The sequence below is a fragment of the Stenella coeruleoalba genome (genome assembly GCF_951394435.1).
Source record: "Stenella coeruleoalba genome assembly, chromosome: 18".
In the NCBI taxonomy this organism is placed as follows: Eukaryota; Metazoa; Chordata; class Mammalia; order Artiodactyla; family Delphinidae; genus Stenella; species Stenella coeruleoalba.
Window position 1 is genome coordinate 5,074,435 of NC_137164.1, and position 19,612 is coordinate 5,094,046.

General features: G+C 43.6%; 1 protein-coding gene across 2 annotated transcripts in view; it reads left to right on the plus strand.

The window, feature by feature from the left end:
• Positions 1 to 19,570, plus strand: part of LOC307176624 (protein POLR1D-like) — a 42,363-nt gene extending 22,793 nt beyond the window's left edge. The window contains exons 2-4 of one of the 2 annotated variants that reach the window (XM_079902959.1): positions 2,331 to 2,405; positions 18,456 to 18,719; positions 18,843 to 19,570. In XM_079902959.1, coding sequence (XP_079759085.1) covers positions 2,331 to 2,405; positions 18,456 to 18,719; positions 18,843 to 18,909 — 406 coding nt within the window. In that variant the 3' untranslated portion in view covers positions 18,910 to 19,570. Of the gene's footprint in view, positions 1 to 2,330; positions 2,406 to 18,455; positions 18,738 to 18,842 lie in introns of both variants that reach the window. The other variant, XM_079902958.1, reaches the window with a different exon arrangement.
• Positions 19,571 to 19,612: the final 42 nt, after the last annotated feature.

The following is a 19,612-nucleotide window of genomic DNA, read 5'->3' on the forward strand; positions in this document are numbered from 1 at the left end:
CGGTTCCTGACCGAGTATTGCTTCCTGCAGATGTACAGCATCCCAACTGTAGCGTGACACAAACTGGCTTTCGTAGGCATGTCCAGAAAGCTGGGCAAACGTTTTAACAGTTTTTATGGGAAAATGCATTCTACTTCATCTGTCACTGATACATAGTTTGTTCATAATTGGGGAACTGCCCAAGCAGGTTCTTTCACTGATGATTTTTAACTGTGTCTGTTGTCAGGAGAGAGGACACATGGATGGATCCAGGATGATTGATTTTCTGGTTGTTTTTTTTGTTTTTTTGAAAGCTACCACTCTAATTGATGGGAAGGCAGGGGTGTATTTGGCATATTTTTACCCTTTGGTTTTTTTTTGCTTACATCTATAAGGGTGAAGAAGGATCTCTGTTTTGGAGCCAGAGAGGATAAATCTTTCCCGAAATACTCTATGAGACAAAGTCCTCAGATCACATCCATAGGATGTATTATTATTTTAAAGAGATGGAAGAAGGCTCTGTGGTGTCACATGCACTTAGTATTCCCGACACCTGGAGGCTGGGCTATGACACCTGATCTGATTGAGTCCAGGCGCAAGAAGCAGACAAGCTGGTCAGCGTTTCAGTTTTTCATCAGCCCATCCGTGGGCCCTCCCAGGATGGATTAGAAAGTGTCCAGCTGCTGAGTTAGCTGAAATGGCATTTTTTTTAAAGATCTCACTATTAATAGGAGTTTATTAAAACTTGTGTAAATTATAGAAAAATAGCCAGATATATCTGTTGAGGATGAAGAGGGTGGTGAAATAGTTTGAAAGAATACTATTAGAAATATGGAGGTGAATACCAGGAGAAACAGATAAGAAGGAGTTGAAATTGGTTTTTTTGGTGGGTAAGGAAGGCTGATGCAGAAGACTGCTGTATTTCATTTTAAGTCTTTAAATAATATTTTTCTCTTTAAGCTATATGCATGCTTTGATAAAATAAAAATCAGTATAAAATAAAACATTCTTATAAACTAACAGAATGGTAATATCATTGAGGACTATGTGAATTGTACCTAGAGTAGTACTGTAAGAGTGTAACTAAATGTTTTTATATAGAATCAATATATAATTATTGATATTATATTTTAATAATAGAATTGTTATATTATAATAATTATAATTATTACAATTATAATAATATTATAATATTATTATAATTATAATAATATTTATAATTATTAAAAAGTTTCAAATTTTGTGATTAGAATTACAGTTCTGTCTTTGGACTATTGTTGTTTGCAACGTGATACCTCTCTTTTTCTTAACTTTATTATTGCTGTATCATAGGTAATATTAAAGTCAGGGATGACCATGGTCCTATCTTATTACCCATGACACCTTGCACAGGATTATATGTGGTAAAGTCTCAGAGTATGGTTGATAAATATGTCTTCTAGGCTTTTAAAAAGCCTCTTTCTAAAAATTACACAAATAATACAGATTCACTCTAGAAAAAACAGAAAATGCAGAGAAGCAAACAAAAAACTAAAAATCTGCCCCAAACTTATCGTTTTGGTAACATCCCTCCAAATGTTTCCCTGTGCAATAGGTACATGTAAATAAATTTAAAATAAAATTATCCTATACATACTCTTTTGTTCCCAGATTTATACACTTAACATGTTATGAATGTCTTGCTGTGCCAAGCATTTGTCTTCATTTTTAACAACTGCCTAATCTTCCGCTGTGTGGATATGCCATGATTTATTTAAACAATCCCTTTTTAGTAACCGTTTAAGCTTTCTCTTCTTTTTCTTTAGCTGTTAGGGTTTTGAATGCGTATCCTTGTACATATAGTTTTGCATACTTAGTTGAATTTTTCTTAGAATAAGGTGGAATTTTTAGGTCAACATGTATGTTTTATTTTTACGGCTCTTTATCACGTTTCCAGTTGTTCTCCAGAAATGTTATATCAGCTTTAGTCCCCGTTGGTAGAGAAAAGAATATCCATTTCTCCACTCCCTCACTAACTGATGAGCAGAAACAGATTCATCATTGTTGGGTTAATTAGTATTTCTTAGAATAATAGTGCGTTTGAACATTTTTAATATGGATATAATTCGTCATTTTGCCTTTAATTTTCTCTTCAGTGCTCTTCCCCTATATGGAAAAGGTTTCTTTTTAATTTTTATGTATTCAAAACTATCAGCCATTTTAAAACATTTTTTTAAATTTCTCCCCCAATTTTGAAGTTTAATGCTTCAAAAGCTCTTTCTTTCCCAGGATCACATACGTGGAACAAACTGATTTTCAGAATTTAGTGGAGTGACTAAAATTCTCTCAAATTTCTTCCTTTTTCCCACCAGGAAAGCAATAGAAGAACTCCTTAAAGAGGCAAAACGTGGGAAAACAAGAGCAGAGACAATGGGACCTATGGGCTGGTAAGTTCTTGAGTCATCTTCCTTAAAATTTAAACTCATGTATATATTAAAGAGAAAAGTTTTCTTTAGCATATACAGGGAACGTAGAACCGTGGACGCAGAGGAACTCACTCAGAGGCAAGTGGTAGAGCAGGGACACTGCTGAGGGCTGCAGCCACGGAAGTGGGCAGAGGGGTGAGAACAGAGAACACTTGTCATGGTGTTGTCACCCTTTGGTCCACAAGTCCCCAAGAGATATGATGACGCGGCTGTGCCTAAGGCCACCTGAGTGACAGTAATATTATGTCAGTGTTCATTGTTTAAGAACTTCTATCTTAATTATAGTCCTCAGTAAATTAAGATTTATAATTTTAAGTATTTTGATTTTGTGACAGTTCAGCTGTGTAGCACTAAAGTTTACCATTGCAGTTGCTATACAAAACAGAGCTTACTAAAACTTAATGATATAGACAAAGGAAGAATTTAACCTTAAGAATCAAGTCTACTCTTCTAAGCGTTACTTTAGCAATAGCATTCTCATCCAATAAACATGCTGGCTTACGTCTTTTATCCACAATTTAAAATTCACTATAATGGAGTATTGTGGGCCGTGAAAACGTGTAAAATGTAAAAATGGGACAGGAGTAGAAGCTAGATCTCTGTGGATTTGACTCTTAGAACCAAGCACAGGGTTTATGTCAAATATAAAACAAGGTTCACTCAAAGTTAAAGAAATAAGAGGGCAAAGGCAGTTCCTAAAAATCAAGAAACATAAAATAAATGAACCTCAGTAAGCCATTGAGCAGATGGCTTAGCCACACGTGGAGGAACTGTTTCAGGTGATCTGAAATTTGACTGTATTTCCAAAGGCAGAAAAGAACTAGAAAGAAATCTTAAATTGTTTCCAGTTATCACGTTGTTGGTAATAACGTTGACATTGTTATTCTGAAAATATTGTATAGTAGGATAAAGCAAATAAGTAAATGTTTATTTGTTATAGATACCAAAATTTTCAATGTAAAAGATACAACTATAAAATCAAAGATATAAAAATCTGTACTCCTAAATATTAATTGGAAATATCAGTATGAAGTTGTGCTAGATTTTCTCTTTAAAAGAGAGAAAAGCTTTTCTAGCTCTGTTCACAGAAAAGTCCTGGAAACAATGACCATCCACTCAGTAGCAGTGAGTGTCCCTGGCACCCAGGGGTGGTGTATAAATTCTACTGTGGTATATATAATTCCATTTCTCACTGAACGAAGAGAGAGCCTTAGAGAAATAACTGGCTGCCGATCTGAGGCCGTTAGCCTGGAGTTAGCCAAACTGCAAGCTAGCTGTCACAGCCTCCAGCACTGCCCTCACTTCTCATGCCAACCGCAAGTTCCGGGAGCTCCCAAAACTATCCTCAGCTTCAGTAATTTGCTAGACCACACACAGTTCACAGAAAGCTATTATACTCATGGTTACAGTTTATTACAGGGAAAGGATACAGATTAAAATCAGCCAGAATAAGGGATGCAAAGGGCACAGTCAGGAAAGGTTCCAGACACAGAGCCGCTGTTGTCCACCCCGTGGAGTCAGGACCCACACATTACCCTCCCAGCACCAACATGTGACAATGCACTTGGCATACTGACAACCAAGGAAGCGTACCTGAGCCTCGGTGTCCAAAGTTTTTCAGGGGGTTCCATTACTTAGGTATGATTGATTGATTGCTCACATGGTTGATAGCAGTCTCCACAGTACCCCAGATTTCCACCCTCAATCATGTGGTGTGTCTCTGGCATGGCCAGCCCTCCCTGTAAGACTATCAGTTGTGGCCAGCTCCACCCTAAACAAAGACGTTTCTGTCAGGTATGACATTGCCTCCCAGAATTGATATTACCTCCCAGAAGCCAGGGCAAAGGCCAGACCTCTCTGTGGGCAAGACCACACTGTTTACTACATAGATAGGAAATGTATAAGAAGAGCCAGAAAATCTTATCAGATCAGAAAGTAAAACTGTCAGAAACTACTGTAGTCATGTCAGAAAGACACAGGAACCAACTTGAAAGGCCTCCCACTAGTCAAAGATGGGATAATTTAATCACCAAAGAATAAAGCAATAATGAGTGAGATAACCTAAAATATGTTAAAATCCATAAGGTCATAATAAAAATCACATCAAGAAGCTTTTGGATGAGGCTAAGGGGCCAAATTATTATAAAACTGGTAAATAGTGAGGAAGAGCCGAGCATTTATCCTGTTCCTTGTACAAGTTATACTTCAAAGTTACAAAATAATTGATGAAAGAAAACTTCCTTATAGAATTGCAACTGTTAAATGTAGAACTATAGAGTAAGATTATCATCACTTGAATAACAACTCAATTACAAGACAAACTATCTAATTTAAAAATGGACAAAAGATTTGAACAAACACTTCACCAAAAATGGTATCAAATTGGCCGATAAGCATTTGAAAAGATACTCAAATCATTAGTTATCAGGAAAATGCAAATTAAAACCACAGTTACTTATTCACTACACATGCACTAGATTGGCCAAAATAAAAAAAAAGACTGACAGCACCAAATAAAGAGGAGGATTTGGAACAACGAGAATGCTCACATATTGCTGGTGGAAATGTAAATCATACAGCCACTTTGAAAAACAACTGGTAGTTTCTTATACATATGCACTCACCATACAGAATTCTTCTTCAAACCACCTATCAGAGAGCTGACAATGTAAGCCCACACGGAAATCTGTCCAGTAATGTCCATAGCAGTTTTATTCATGATAGCTCAAAACTGGAAACAACCCAAATGACCATCAGCTGATGAGTGGATACACAGTTGTAACATCCATACATTCCACACTCATCAATAACGAAAAGGAACAGAACTACTGATACACACTGCATGGATGAATCTCAAGCATTTTGCTCATGAAAGAAGCCAGACTCAAAACATTACACATTATAAGATTCCATTTATATGACATTCTAGAAAAGCCAAAACCACAGGGACAGAAAACCCATCGGTTGCCAGGAGGTAGGGGCTGAAGGACTGAATTTCCTGCAGAACTTTTCTGGGTGCTGGGAATGCTCTATATCTTGACTGTTGTGATGATCACACGACTACACACATTTGTCAAAACTCATCACACTATTTACTTAAAAGGATAAATTTTAGTTTGTATAAACTATACCTCAGTAAACCTGATGTAAAAATAAAAAGAATGTCGTTATTCTACAATCCCTAATGATACACTGGATCTAGGCAAAGATCATCACCGGTTGCTAAATCTATCAGATGAGAAGCTGATGGGGAACTTTCTGATGAGTGGGTCAGGCTGACGACACCTGGACTCATCCATCAATCTTTATACCACAAGAAGATGCAATAGGAAGAGGGTACCGCCACTTATGGGACATCCTTGTAAAGAACTTGAACGTGAATCTGATCAAGTCTCTAGTTAGAACTACTAGTTTGCAGGAAACAGAGGGCAGAGGAACATACTAAATGATATTATAGAGATAAAATTACAAAAATGTGGGGAATTCTACAGGACAAACAAACCAGTTTCTTTAACAAATGAATTGCAAGGAGAAAAGGAGGAGGAGTATCCTATGACTTAATAGATTTGGGACACATCTACGTGTATACCTTGTTTGGATCCTTATCCAAACTAATTGAAACAAGGGTATTTGATGATATTAAGGAATTGATGTTGATTTTTTTTTTAGGTGTGATAATAGGATTGCTGTTATTATTATTATTTATTTATTTATTTATTTATTTTGCGGTACGCGGGCCTCTCACTGTTGTGGCCTCTCCCGTTGCGGAGCACGGGCTCCGGACGCGCAGGCTCAGCGGCCATGGCTCACGGGCCCAGCTGCTCCGCGGCATGTGGGATCTTCCTGGACTGGGGCACGAACCCGTATCCCCTGCATCGGCAGGCAGACTCTCAACCACTACGCCACCAGGGAAGCCCTGTTATTTTATTTTTTAAAAGCTATTATCTTTTAGAAGTTCATTCTGATGTATTTATGGATGCAGTGGTATAATAAGATGAAATGATCCAATGTGAGTCAATCTTTGTGTAACATTTGTAATCATTTTAGATTTCAGTGAAATAGCGACCTCCTAGGATATGGTAAAAATTTGGTAAGATAATGTATGTGGAAACACTCAGCATAGTTCCCGGCATGGAGCAGTCAGTTACTAAATGTTAGTTAAATCTGCTCTTAACTTCTTTTTTCGTTTGTTTGGATTTTTTATTGCCATATAAAGGGCCATCTAACTGGTCTGGACTAAAATAAATAAGTGTTCTAGATGTACCAGGCCAGGTGGAGTGAATATCAGTTTCAATGCCAATTTCAGACAAAGGATACTCATTGAATGGTCAACGTTTTCTACCATTTCTATGAATTTTTCCTCAAATACAGTTTTTTTCATGTATAAATTTAAATGCCATATTTTTAAATATCCCACAAGATTTTTAGATATGACATTGCTATTTTTAAATTGCAGTTACAAATCTTATTTTTCAGTGACAGAATTATAATTCCTTAAAAATTAGAAGTTGTGGGCTTCCCTGGTGGCTCAGTGGTTGAGAGTCCGCCTGCCGATGCAGGGGATACGGGTTTGTGCCCCGGTCTGGGAAGATCCCACATGCCGCAGAGCGGCTGGGCCCGTGAGCCATGGCCGCTGAGCCTGCGTGTCCGGAGCCTGTGCTCCGCGGCGGGAGAGGGCACGGCAGCGAGAGACCCGCGTACCAAAAAAAAAAAAAATTAGAAGTTGTATTTACAAGAATGAGCATATCCTTTTTTTTTTCTAGTTGGAACTAAATAAGGAGGAACATAGATTTAAATGGTTGATTGCTCCAGTTAATCGTTGATTCATCGGATCTCCTGACTTGGTGTATATAACCACCTATGTGGTTGGCTGTTTTCTTTTTACCTTTTGACCCCTTGACTCCCCTACCCCTGCCTCTGGCGACCACCAATCTGCTCTGTTATCTATGAGCTTGATTTTTTTTTTTTTTTTTAGGACTCCACATATAAGTGAGATCATACGGTATCTGTCCTTCTCTGTTGGACTTATTTCACTTAGCGTAACGTCCTCAAGGTCCATCCATGTTGCCACACGTGGCAAGATTTCATTCTTTTTTATGCCTGAATAGTATTCCATTGTATGTGTATACCACAATTTATCCATTCACCCATCAGTGGACACTTAGCTTGTTTCCGTATCTTGGCTGTTGTACATGAAGCTGCAGTGAACACGTGGGTGCAGATATCTTTTTGAGTTAGTGTTTTCTTTTTCTTCAGATAAATACCCGGAAGTAGAATTGCTGGATCATACGGTAGTTCTATTTTTTAATTTTCTGAGGAAGCTCCATACTGCTTTCCGTAGTGGCTGCACCAATTTACATTCCCACCAACAGTGCACAAGTGTCCCATTTGCTTCACGTCTTCACCAATACATGCTATTTCTTACTTCTCTTATCTTCTTTCCAGCCCTCTGTCCTTAAGAGAGGAGAGATAAGGTGCCCCTACTAATACGAATTAGATTCGTGCAAACTTTGGTAGGGGCAGGCTGCTTTGGGTTTTGGTGTAAGGCAGGACCTCGATCGGGCTGACAGTAGTCATTGGTCCATTTTAATATCTTTTGTGAAAGAATCAGCCTAAAGCTACATCATAAATTCAGATGACTTGCCAAGTGGATGAGAAAATATCAGTCAGGGTTCTTGCCAGATGAGGAATGTCGAAGGGGATCACTTGTTACTAGGCAGCTCTCCTGATGGAAGTCATTTATCCTGACAACCTTAGTGCCACTTACTGGCTCGGTAGAACTTTCTGAGGGTCAAAGAACTAGTCTGTCAGCATCAGCTCTGCTTTTCCTGAGGAGAGTTGCCATACGCACAGGCCAGCTTGAGATCTGTCGGGTACTGACTGACCTCCTCTCTGGGCATCATATCAGTTCGATTGGCTGTTCCAGTGTTCTGGAGGACCCGGGCTCCTTCCAGTTTTCCAAATCTCCCAACCAAAGGGTGTGATTCTTTTCCACACTTTAGTTAGCAGAAACGAAGAAGCGGAAGAGGCATGCCCCCACCCCCTTCAAGCACACTTCCCAGGAGTCATCTGTGCCATTTCTACATGGACCCCATTGGCCAGAATTTAGCCTCATGTCTACACCAGCTACAAGGCCAGGAACTCAGTCTTTTCTTCTCAGTCAGTCATGTGGCAGATAAAATCTGAGGTTCTTTTACTACAGAAGAAAGGAAGAACGGATATTGGGGGGCAACTAGCAGCCTCTTCCCAAGAAGGGCGGGAGAAGGATGTTGAAAAGAGAGTAAAAACTGGCAGACAAAGTAAGATGACTCCAGATTTACAAGAGGTGGATCCTGGGAGAACGGGATGGGAAACTCACACTCTCCCATGAGGTGACGAGACAAGCGAGCATTCCTGTTGACACTGCTATTTTTTTTCAACTCTCATAACGGCGGTTCTCAAACTTCTGGGTCTTTAGGATCCTTTACACTCTTGGAAATTACCGAGGACCCCACAGAACTTTTTTACATGGGTTATATCTATCGGTATTTACTGTATTAGAAATTAAAACTGAGCAATTTTAAAGTATTTATTGATTTATTTTAAAAATAATAAACATATTACACGTGTAGATAATATATTTTTTTATAAAAATAGCTATGTTTGCAAAAATTTACCTATTCAGTAGAGTGGCACTGTTTAATATTTTTGCGAACCTCTTCAATGTCTGGCTTATCAAAGACACCTGGATTTTCCTATCTGCCTCTGCAGTCAATCTGCTGTAATATGTTATTTTGGTTGAAGTCTATGAAGAGACTCTGATTTCACACAGATACGTATTTGGAAAAGGAAGAAGTACTTCAACAGCATTTTCAGAAATTTGTGGTATTCTTTTATACTGCATCAGTACTTGCAAGTAACCTCAGCAAGTGGTAGTTTCTTCACATTCTTTTTAATAATGTGGACTTTTCATATGCTGTTACAGTAAAATCCCTTGGTCTACCTTGCACTTCGACTGGATCTTCCACTCATGCATGGTTCTGTAATATCAGGAACTGGTCATCTGGATATTGGTTCGCTGAGTTATGAAGCTCCCCCAAATGTTGACACCTTTCATTATATAATATTTTAAAAACACATTTGTTAACATCACCACTGATCTCATCAGAAAAGTCGTTTAAGCGTTGGGAAACTGTCAAGGTCACTGTTTCCCAAAAGTCTAATTTTCTTTCGTTTGCAAGCTTCAGTTTTATCTCAGCCGTGAATACCGCGAGTTGTTTTCTTTGAAGTGACGGCTCACTTACATCTGAATACCCAGCTAGGTCACCTCGCAGCTCAAACAGTCTCGCAGAACTTTTCCTGGAGGCAGCTTTTGGTCCAGCGCACCTAACAGGGACGGGCTGTGAAGGGAGGTCTGGTCCAAGGAAACCCATGACTCGCTTCTGCCCACGGTGCTGGGACAAAGAACGCCTTTCCCATCCTGCTCATTCCAGGGGAACACCTGGTTCTACATCTGTTTAAATAAGTGTGTGTGTGTGTGTGTGAATAAAACTTTTAACCACTAATCCAGTGGTTTCCAAATTTACCTGCACATTTGAAACCATCTGAGGAGCTTCCAAAAATACAAGTATCTGTTTCCCACCATCAAAGATTATTAGTTCAGGGGTATGGCCTGAGCTTTGGGGTTTTAAAAAGATACCCAGGTGATTCTAAAGTGCACACCAATGTGAAAAACACTATGCTAATCCCTATTTATTAAAAAGAATGATACCAACCTGCTCTGCAGAACTGGGAGCATTCCCACACTCCTCCCAGGAGCAGACAGGTGGCCAGGTGGCCAGCCACAGGAGTCCCAAGACCCATCCCTGTCAAGTGGACAGATACCCCAAAGGAGCAGACAATCGGTCAGTTACTAGCGGGCGATGGTCTGCGTTTCTAAGCATCTCAAAGATCTTCACATTGGCTTTAAAATTTGACACTGAACTAGAGTGAGTGACATTATTTCCTCCTCTTGGATACTGCATGAGAGAGATCTTAAGTGAGGTAGCTGAGCCGTTGCCAGAAAGAGATTGCTGAACTAAAGGAAATGCAACCGGGATGCCGTTTTCTGTAGTGTAAAGAAAGAAACCATTTGGTGCTATATACTTCCTTGGATGTATTTCAGCAAAAGAATCTCTTGAGAAGCTGTTCTTGACAGAAGCCTCAGAGAAGCTGAAATATTGGCCCACATGACTTCCTTTCAGTCAACATAAAGGAATTTATAAGCACAAATTTCAGAAATTTGCTCAGCTTCCTTGCCTACAAAGCTGCTTTTATTCTGGTCACATCCACTTCAGCTGACCTTTGCCCAGTATAATGCCTGAGTCCACTGCCTGTATGATTTCAGCCTTAGACGTTGGAGTAGGCGTATGTTTTGGTACCAAAACTTCCAAAGATTGAATTTGAGAGAACATGATTTTTCAGTTTTCTTTACCCAGTTGTTTTAAGGGGAGTGGCGTTTTGGGTGCTCTTCTGTTTGGCTTGGGGTCAATCTGGTGGTAAGGGGGAGCACCACCTACATTTCCTTCCATTTTACGTAATCAGCTTTTGATTACTGGGAAGCAGATCATTGCCCCAGTCTCCACTGAGGCACGTGGTGTCTTTATTCGTTTGAAGATTCGCTCAGTACCAGTCGGGGTATTAAGGGGCCAGGCACGGGCAGCGGTACAGAAGCCTCACACAAAATGCCGGCCCTGAAGTTGCTCACGCACAGGTGCACATGGACAGGCCTGCAGCTGAGCACCAGACCACGTGATGGAACCAGCGGGGAAGGCAGGGAGGGCTCAAGTTTCAGCCTGACTCGTGGTGAGGCTCCCGGCAGTATCTCAGGGCCGCGGAGATCCAGAGCCTTTACTTTCCAGTTAAAGAACGTGGAGCCCAAAGAGGTTTCCGAAGTCCTGGTTAACTGCTGATGGGACCAGCACGGATCCTTCCTGTCTAGAGCCTCCCTCTGTGGTTACCGTCAGCACACAGCGCTGTGTGTCCTGCCCCTGCTTCCCACGTTCACATCCCCTTCCTGTCTGCTTATGAAAGTGGATCCGGGAGCCCTGAATGAGCTCTCGTTGGCTTACACGGCTACAGAAACGACCTGTCCTACAGAGGGAGCAGGGGGCCAGGGATCGTGCCCTGTCCATCCCAGGGCCCTGCTACTCACACCCCCGCCTCTGACCCTCGCCTGGTCACACCTTCTCTTCCTCCTGGCCATCTCCTAAAGAGCATCAGACAGGTAGCCTGGTATTTATTTTTGCTGCAGGACCTAGCATAGTGCTTTACATATGAAAGATCCTCAGATGTTTGAAAGTAAATACTGCAGATATATATGTACACGTATGTCAACGGTTTTTCATTACTTTTGGGTGTAGTGGTGGAGACGGAGCATACTGAAAACCTGCCTCAGGCCTCAGGCCTGTTGTCTGCAGTGTAATTAAGGATTAATAGTGTCGCTGTGGGGATTAAAACACTATAAAAGACCTTCTCAGATGGCTAAGGCATTTGATTGCCAAAGTATAACCCGTGGCGCCGTGGGTGGCTACGGTGATCGTGGCGTGTTAAACAAGATGAGCTGTAACCAACCACAGCATCAGATCAAAAGTATTACCTGGTTCCTTGGAGTGTTGGAAGTGTAGTTGTGCTTCTTCCTGTGGCTGTTACTTTCGACGTACATCCGTGACCATGCAAAGCAGTGTGCAGAATGGAAGATAAAATGCCGTTTGCTGGCGTGGAAAGGGCTCTGGCCGTAGAATAAAGGAATGAATCGGGGCGCAATGCACTGAACCCGGCTTCCATGGTCCCAAGGCTCTATTTCCCTAAACAGAAGAAGAGGAACCATAGTTTCCCACAGCCTGATGTACTTCACGAATCTCCAAGTCACGTGTGTGCAGGGAGTTTGGTGCCTTTGTTCTTGTCTGTGTCAGACTCACCTGGGCTCCTGCATGGCCAGCGCTCTTAGCCGACTTAGATCTGCTTCTAGGAGTCTGTCCCAAACGGAGCAGCCCCGGCGGCCAGCGTGCTGACAGCTTTTCACCTGCGGTTTCCTTCCCTGCCTGCTCTGGGCCATCTGCTTACTCCACAGGTGCCTTTCTCTCATCTGCTCCTTCTGTCCCAGCTGGAATGGTGCTGGGAAGGCGGACCCTGGTTCCAGTCCCAGCTCCACATCCTTCCGGCTTGGGAGCCTGGATAAGGTGCTTTGCCTCTTGTGCATCTGTAAGAGGGGAGACGGTGGAGAGATGAAGTGAGGCGTTGGTAACGCAAGGGCACAGGGAACTGCTCGTCAGTGTCAGCAACACCGCTGTCGTCGTTCTTATTGGCTAGTGGTCATGTGTCACTCTTTGAGGGGTCACATTCGTGAAACTGCTTTAGACACAAACGTGGCAGGTCTGTATCTGCAGAATGTCAGCTATTACTACCTCTGTCCTTCAGCAGCAGAGAGACAGAAGTATGAAAATCAGAAAGAAAAACTGCATTTATCTTTCCCCTTCTGTTCTCTAGATCTGTTTTATAATTTACTGGTTTTCATACGTCGAGTATGATACCTGTGGGGAGAAAGAGCCTCATTTTTGCAAATGACAGTTACACAGTGTTACACAGTGTGCCTACTCGAGAAGAAGGGAAAGAAGACTGAAAAGCATAGAGCCCTGGCCTCGGCCCGTCTTAATCTCTCCCGTGGCGGGCGGAGCCCTTCATCTCAGCCTCTGGGCTCACAGCTTTGAAAGCGAAGGGACTCGCTTCACTTGTCAGGTTTCACGTGGATAGGATGCCAGCTCCTGAGTCTGACAGTGCTGTCATGGGCACTTTCTAGAGCAGTTTTAACCAGTCTCATTCTCTTTAGGGTTTTATATCCATTTATGTTGTTAGCACCTTAAATCTGGCCCTTCCCACATGAGCGAGTATAACGTTCTAAAATCAAAAATGAACCCAAAACAAAAATAACTAGCCAGCATGAGAAAGTCAACAGAGCTGGGGTCAGAGTTCCACAGGAAAGCAGCTGCCCATCCTGTGGCCTCCTGCGGTCCCCACCCACATCCTTGGGCGCGGCCAGGGACAAAGCCGGTACAGACCCACCCAGCAGCCAGGCCTGTGCCCGTGCCGCAGGGCTCAGGCTTTTGCCTTGATGCTGATATAAAGAAGGCTTTAGGGCGGCTGAGGATCTAACGCTAGCTTATTGTGTCATCTCAAATACAGAATAACATGGCACTAAAAGAGAGCTGAGAAACAAGGAGACAGAGAGCAATGAAATAATTTCCTAATTTGATAAAGGAGAGGAGGGTCACTTTCTGAAGGGCCAACATACAGAACGTGCGCGGAGAAACTCAGAAGTGGAAGGACCTTCGAGATCACCCACTTACTCCAGCCTCCAGTGTTATTTATACCCGAGGACCATCTACAAACAGAGTCTATAGACCATTAGGAAATGCAAATTATAAGCTGAGAGGTACTACCCAGTAGCCCACTGACTCTGATATCAATGGAGAATTGAGATATCCTGGAAAGTGAAACTTGCAGATACAGAAGTTTAACCATCTGAAGTACCGAAACTTTAAAGCTGTAACCATTTTTATGAACATTTCTGTAAAACATCTTATTCGTTTTTTCCTGATGGCTCAGGTTCTTTTCATTTTTTAATTATTTTTTTCATGGAGAAACATCAGACATTCTTCTCTGTTCTTGATTAACTTATTATCCCAGGTGACTTGAGACTTAGCTGTCTTGAGTTTCCATCACGGAAAAATCCCTGATGTATCAACTTGAGTGCTATATATATTCTTTTTCATGAAGGGAGAGTGAAGAGTAATAATATGGGTCCACAATCCCTTGTTTAAAGCCCCTGGATCCAGATATGTTTCTAAATTTAGATATTTTCACATTTTAGATAGGTGCTATAGCCCAGACAGCGTGCACAGCAAATACCCTAGTGGTACTTGTTCAACACGTGATCATTTCCTCAGCAAAGCATAGGAACGCTTCCCTCAAACGGGATACAGAGTAGAAAGAAGGGCCCAGCGTCAGGTTAGGCCAGGTCTGGTTGCCAAACGAGTTGTCGTATCAGAAAAAGAACTTGGGGGCTTCCCTGGTGGCGCAGTGGTTGAGAGTCCATCTGCCGGCGCAGGGGACACGGGTTCGTGGCCTGGTCTAGGAAGATCCCACGTGCCGCGGAGCGGCTGGGCCCGTGAGCCATGGCCGCTGAGCCTGCGTGTCTGGAGCCTGTGCTCCACAATGGGAGAGGCCGCAACAGTGAGAGGCCCGCGTACCGCAAAAAAAAAAAAAGAATAAAGCCATTAAAAATCAGCAGAGAGGACTTCCCTGGTGGCACAGTGGTTAAGAATCCACCTGCCAATGCAGGGGACACGGGTTCGATCCCTGGTCCGGGAAGATCCCCACATGCTGCAGAGCAACTAAGCCCCTGTGCCACAACTGCTGAGCCAGTGCTCTAGAGCCCGCGCGCCACAGCTACTGAGCCTTCGTGCCACAACTACTGAAGCCCGCGCGCTTAGAGCCCGTGCTCCCCAACAGGAGAAGCCACTGCAATGAGAAGCCCACGTACCACAAAAAAAAAAAATGAAAAAAGAAGAACTTGGTTTTCCAATTTTGGAATTATGCATAAGAAATCATAGCCCCATAGGTAACATTCATTGAAGATTTACCATATGCCAGGCCCTGTGCTAAGAGCTTTGTGCATTATCTCATTAGACCCTTGCAATAGGTGGATACTTCTGCTGCTTCCATTTGCAAATAGAAAAGCGAGGCACAGAGGCATTAAGTAACTTGCCCACCGTCACAGAGCGAATGGAGTCGGAGGAGTAGGCCGCGCACTGAGCTAACCTTTACCAAGTGCTGGTTGCGCGTCAGGCATTGTCCTGAGCACATTCTCCCTCCTTTGATCGGCATCCGGTCCCCTAAAATAGTCACTACTGTCCCCACTTAATAGATGAGAGACAACAGGGAGATTATTTAACATGCCCAAGGTCTGGCCTAAGAGACAGTATGATTCCAGAGCACGTGTGTACACTGTGTTGTATGACTGTAGCCATAGGACAACTGGCGGTGAGCTTCCGCAAAATTAATGACCACGTTATAGGCCAGAGCCGCTCTCTGCCAGGGACTTCCTCACGTTCATCATTGATGTTACTCTCCTTATGCTTGAATACATTCAGTGCAGATTTTATACTTTCTTTATATGGAATCATTTGCCACGTGTCCGTTCACATCTGCCCTCAACTGCTCCCCCCCCGGCCCCCCAATCTCGTTGTCCTGCCTCATTTATCAGTGGAGCGTGGGTGAGCACTTGTCACCATTTCTAAAATGTGTCCTGGCGTATCTGGGGGAGCCGCTTTCATACCTCCTTCCCCACTCCTCCCCCCACCCAAGTACACCAAGTTCTCTCCAAGCCACGCTTGACTTTTCACCTTGAAGGTGGACACAACCTAGGCACAACCAGCATTAAAACTCACATCTTCGATGTGAAAAAGTGATGTAAAGGCCGGTTTTCTTGTGGACTTTGTTCCAGAACACCACCTCATTCCACGCTAGCTTCTGGTCCTTGTGCTGAGTCGGCGGGTTACATGAGCAGCGGGGAGCTAGGGGTGCTTCCTCCGACGTGGTCCCCACTCACAGCATGAACCCTGCCGGTCTCTAGCCCAGGAGGAGCTCTGTCCATCTCAGGCAAGCACACGGTGCTGGAGATGATCTCACGTGGAAGATGGCAAAATGCACTTGAATGCGCCAGCAGTTTCCAAAGGTTTGAATATCTTGGGTTACTGTCCCATCTGGCAGTAATCGCCTTCTTTCTTTGTTTAATCCAGACAAGAACTGACCAGTTTTACCAGCGCTGACGACCCACTGCACTGACAAGGCCCCAGAATTCTCCCGTAGCTGGCTATTCTGCACCAGCCGTTTCTAGTCCGCCCCATCCCAGAGAGAGCGGTGCTCCGTTGCTCACGAACATGATTAGCTGCTACAGTAAGCCCTGGCCACAGCTGGCAAAGAGGGGCACCTGGGCTCTTCGTGTTCCGCATTGAAGGGCAGTCCCCTCCCGCAGGCTGGCGGAGTTGTGCCGCTCTGTGACACACGCGTGTGTCGTGCTCTTCTGAACCTCTGCTGAGCTTGCCAATGCGGTGGTCCAGGTGTCGTCAGCCACTCAGTGCCTAGATGCACTGATGATCCTGTAAAGTCACTGAGGTCAGAGCCTGGCCATCCCTCCCAACTGCACAGGTGTCCTGAGCCTGTCCCTCTGGGAGGTACACGTGGCTGTGCCTGGGGGCCCCTGAGGAGCGTCATGCTGGCGCGCTTTTCCGGAAGCTCGGCCTCCCCCAGCCTCACACGCAGAACCGTGGGTTTTCTCTGCTCTCTGTTGTTGCCTTTCTTCTTTGCTCACCACTGTGGCTTCTGAACTTCAGCAGTAAAAGAAAACCAGACCTCCGGTGCCGTCCCCACCCAGCGTTCCCACTGCTTTTGCTGCCCCCTGCGTCCTTTTCTCCCTGAGTCCGTCTCCTCACCGCCGCTCATTCCCCGTCACTCCTCCCAGCCTGAGCGTTAAGCACACCAGCACGTGGGCGCACACACCAGCACGTGAGCGCACACACCACTTGAGACCTCGCGGGTACTTTCTCTCCACGCAGGCTCAAGAGCTGCTTATTCGCAGCAGGAGCCATTTTCTTTTCTTTTTCTCCTCCTCCTTTTTTTTTTTTTTTTTTTTTTTGCGGTACGCGGGCCTCTCACTGCTGTGGCCTCTCCCGTTGCGGAGCACAGGCTCCGGACGCGCAGGCTCAGTGGCCATGGCTCACGGGCCCAGCCGCTCCGCGGCATGTGGGATCTTCCCGGACCGGGGCACGAACCCGTGTCCCCTGCATCGGCAGGCGGACTCTCAACCACTGCGCCACCAGGGAAGCCCCTTTCCTCCTCCTTTTACTAACAGATTCAGTGCCATTCTGACTGTCTGAGGTAGTCTGACCTCCATAACAGGGACACTTGGCTGGTGACCCCTTACATGTCTCTTCCACGAGAAAATCACTGCAGTGGGGCTGCTGGTGGGTTGCTTTTGAGTTTTGTGTGGGATTCTCCTTGAATCCAAGTTTGATACAAAGATGGAGATTACAGAATACTACATTCAGTTTTATTTACTACCAGCCACCCTGAGTAACATGATTTGGACCAATTAGCATCCTCCTTGGCTCAAGGCCAAGAGAAGTATTCAGGTTTTCATCGTGTGGGGTTTTCTTTTCTAAAATGAAAGGTTTACTACACCTGAAAAATAAAACAAATACTGAGTATATAAATATACCTAAACATGTAAATTAACGATTTAACCAGTTACATCCTTCCTCCTGGGTGAACTTGACTCAGGGAGCCCCTGAAATGTACACTGCACAGAAATTCACCCAGAGGGTAGATGTGTGAACAGCGCTCTGGGACAGAGCACAGACTCTGAAACAGAAGGTCCTGAAATAGAAACTTTAGGTTTTTTGGAGGGTAAAAGGTGATTATCGCATTTAATAGATTCTTTAGATATTTTTATTTCTAGAGTAGATCATATAGCTCCAGTATTCAAGATATAGCAAGGTGTCCTTTTTTTTTTCCTCAGGGAGGGACTGATCCTTCTTCTTTGATATTTAAAAACAAGCCACCATAAATGTAACTAAAAATGCAGATTCTAGTCAAATCAGGCATTTATGGTGTAAGGAGATATTATTAAATGACTCAGGTAATTTGGGTTGTGGTCAACACCTATATATAACATTGTGGTACCTGTTGGGAAAGTTAGTCCCAACAAGGAAGAAAGGGTTAAAGTCTTCAGATGAGGTCCAGCCAGTCTGTGTCCAGAATTCTAAGTGTCTTGGGTTTTCCCCCCTGTGCCCAGAGTTTACACTAGGTGGCATGCAAGGAAAGCTAAACAAATTCAGAAAGTCGACTCTGGGGAAGCAGTTCTTTGGTACTTGCCACGATCGGAGGGTTCAGCTTTGGAGTCAGTGTTTGATTTGTGGTTGTTTTTTCCCCCAGGATGAAGTGTCCTCTTGTTGGTACAAATAAAAGATTTCTAATTAACACAATTAAGAACACGCTGCCCTCCCAGAAAGAGCAAGACCACGAACAAAAAGAGGATAGTGAGGAACCTGCGAAAAGCCAGGACCAGAAGGAGGAAAGCCGGCAGAAGCACAGAACCCACCCATACAAGCACAGGGTCCACGCTCGGGGCCCTGCCCGTCATTCTCCGCCGGGGAAGCGGCGCAGCCCGGAGAAGTCCCAGAAGCGATCCAGCAAGCGGTGAGGCAGGGACGCAGGGTGAGCGCGACCGTCCCAGCACCCGGGCCTGGGCTGGTGCAGAGACGGGGCTGAGGACGGGCCCGCTGCTGGCAGCGCAAACACCCAAGAGGGATTTTCCAGCAGGGCAGCTGTCGTGACAGCGGAAGATCACCTGAGGCTCCGAGGAAAGAGTTCAAAGGGAACGCTCTGAAGACGCCTTGGCAAGTTTAAGCTGCTTCAGCGGTGTAGTATACATACGTATTGATTTTATTCTGTCTTGTTTGGAAGTTGGTTTCAAAATAAATCTTAAAAGTTTTCAGAGATTATTAAAACTAGTTCCACTTATTTTTTGGTGTGCTGCCCTCGTGATCCTTTCTCAAACTTTCTCAAAAAATTAAACACTTGTAAATCCTATACTTTACTTTTTTGGGTGACAAATTTAAGTTTTAGAAATCTGGCCAGTAACCGTATTTATGAAAAGGGCTAGAAATTGACCACGAAACTCTGATAGCACCGCACCTGTGGTCCTTTAAGTAAACAATGTAGGAAAATCTCCAAATCCTCTTGAATTCATGCTCCCTGTCAATAACCAGAGGTTCAAAAACTGTCTCTGTGGTTTCCGTGTGCACTCTCAAACTCATTCCTGAGACAGAGCAGCTTTTCTACATTTAATTTTGGGGGGGAATGTGTACGTTTTAAGTGGTGCTTTTAAAAGAACCTTCAAAAGTTAAAGTGAACATGATTTTCGTGCTATGTCTTATTTAGCTAAAGACGTACGATGCCACTCTCAGTATAGTTGTTTCAGAAATCTGAATTTTCAATAAAAGTGTGTTTACCATGCCTTTTTTCGTTTTTTCAATATCGGCGTGGCTCTCTTCTAACATACAATTATAAACCTTTCAAACCTGTATTCT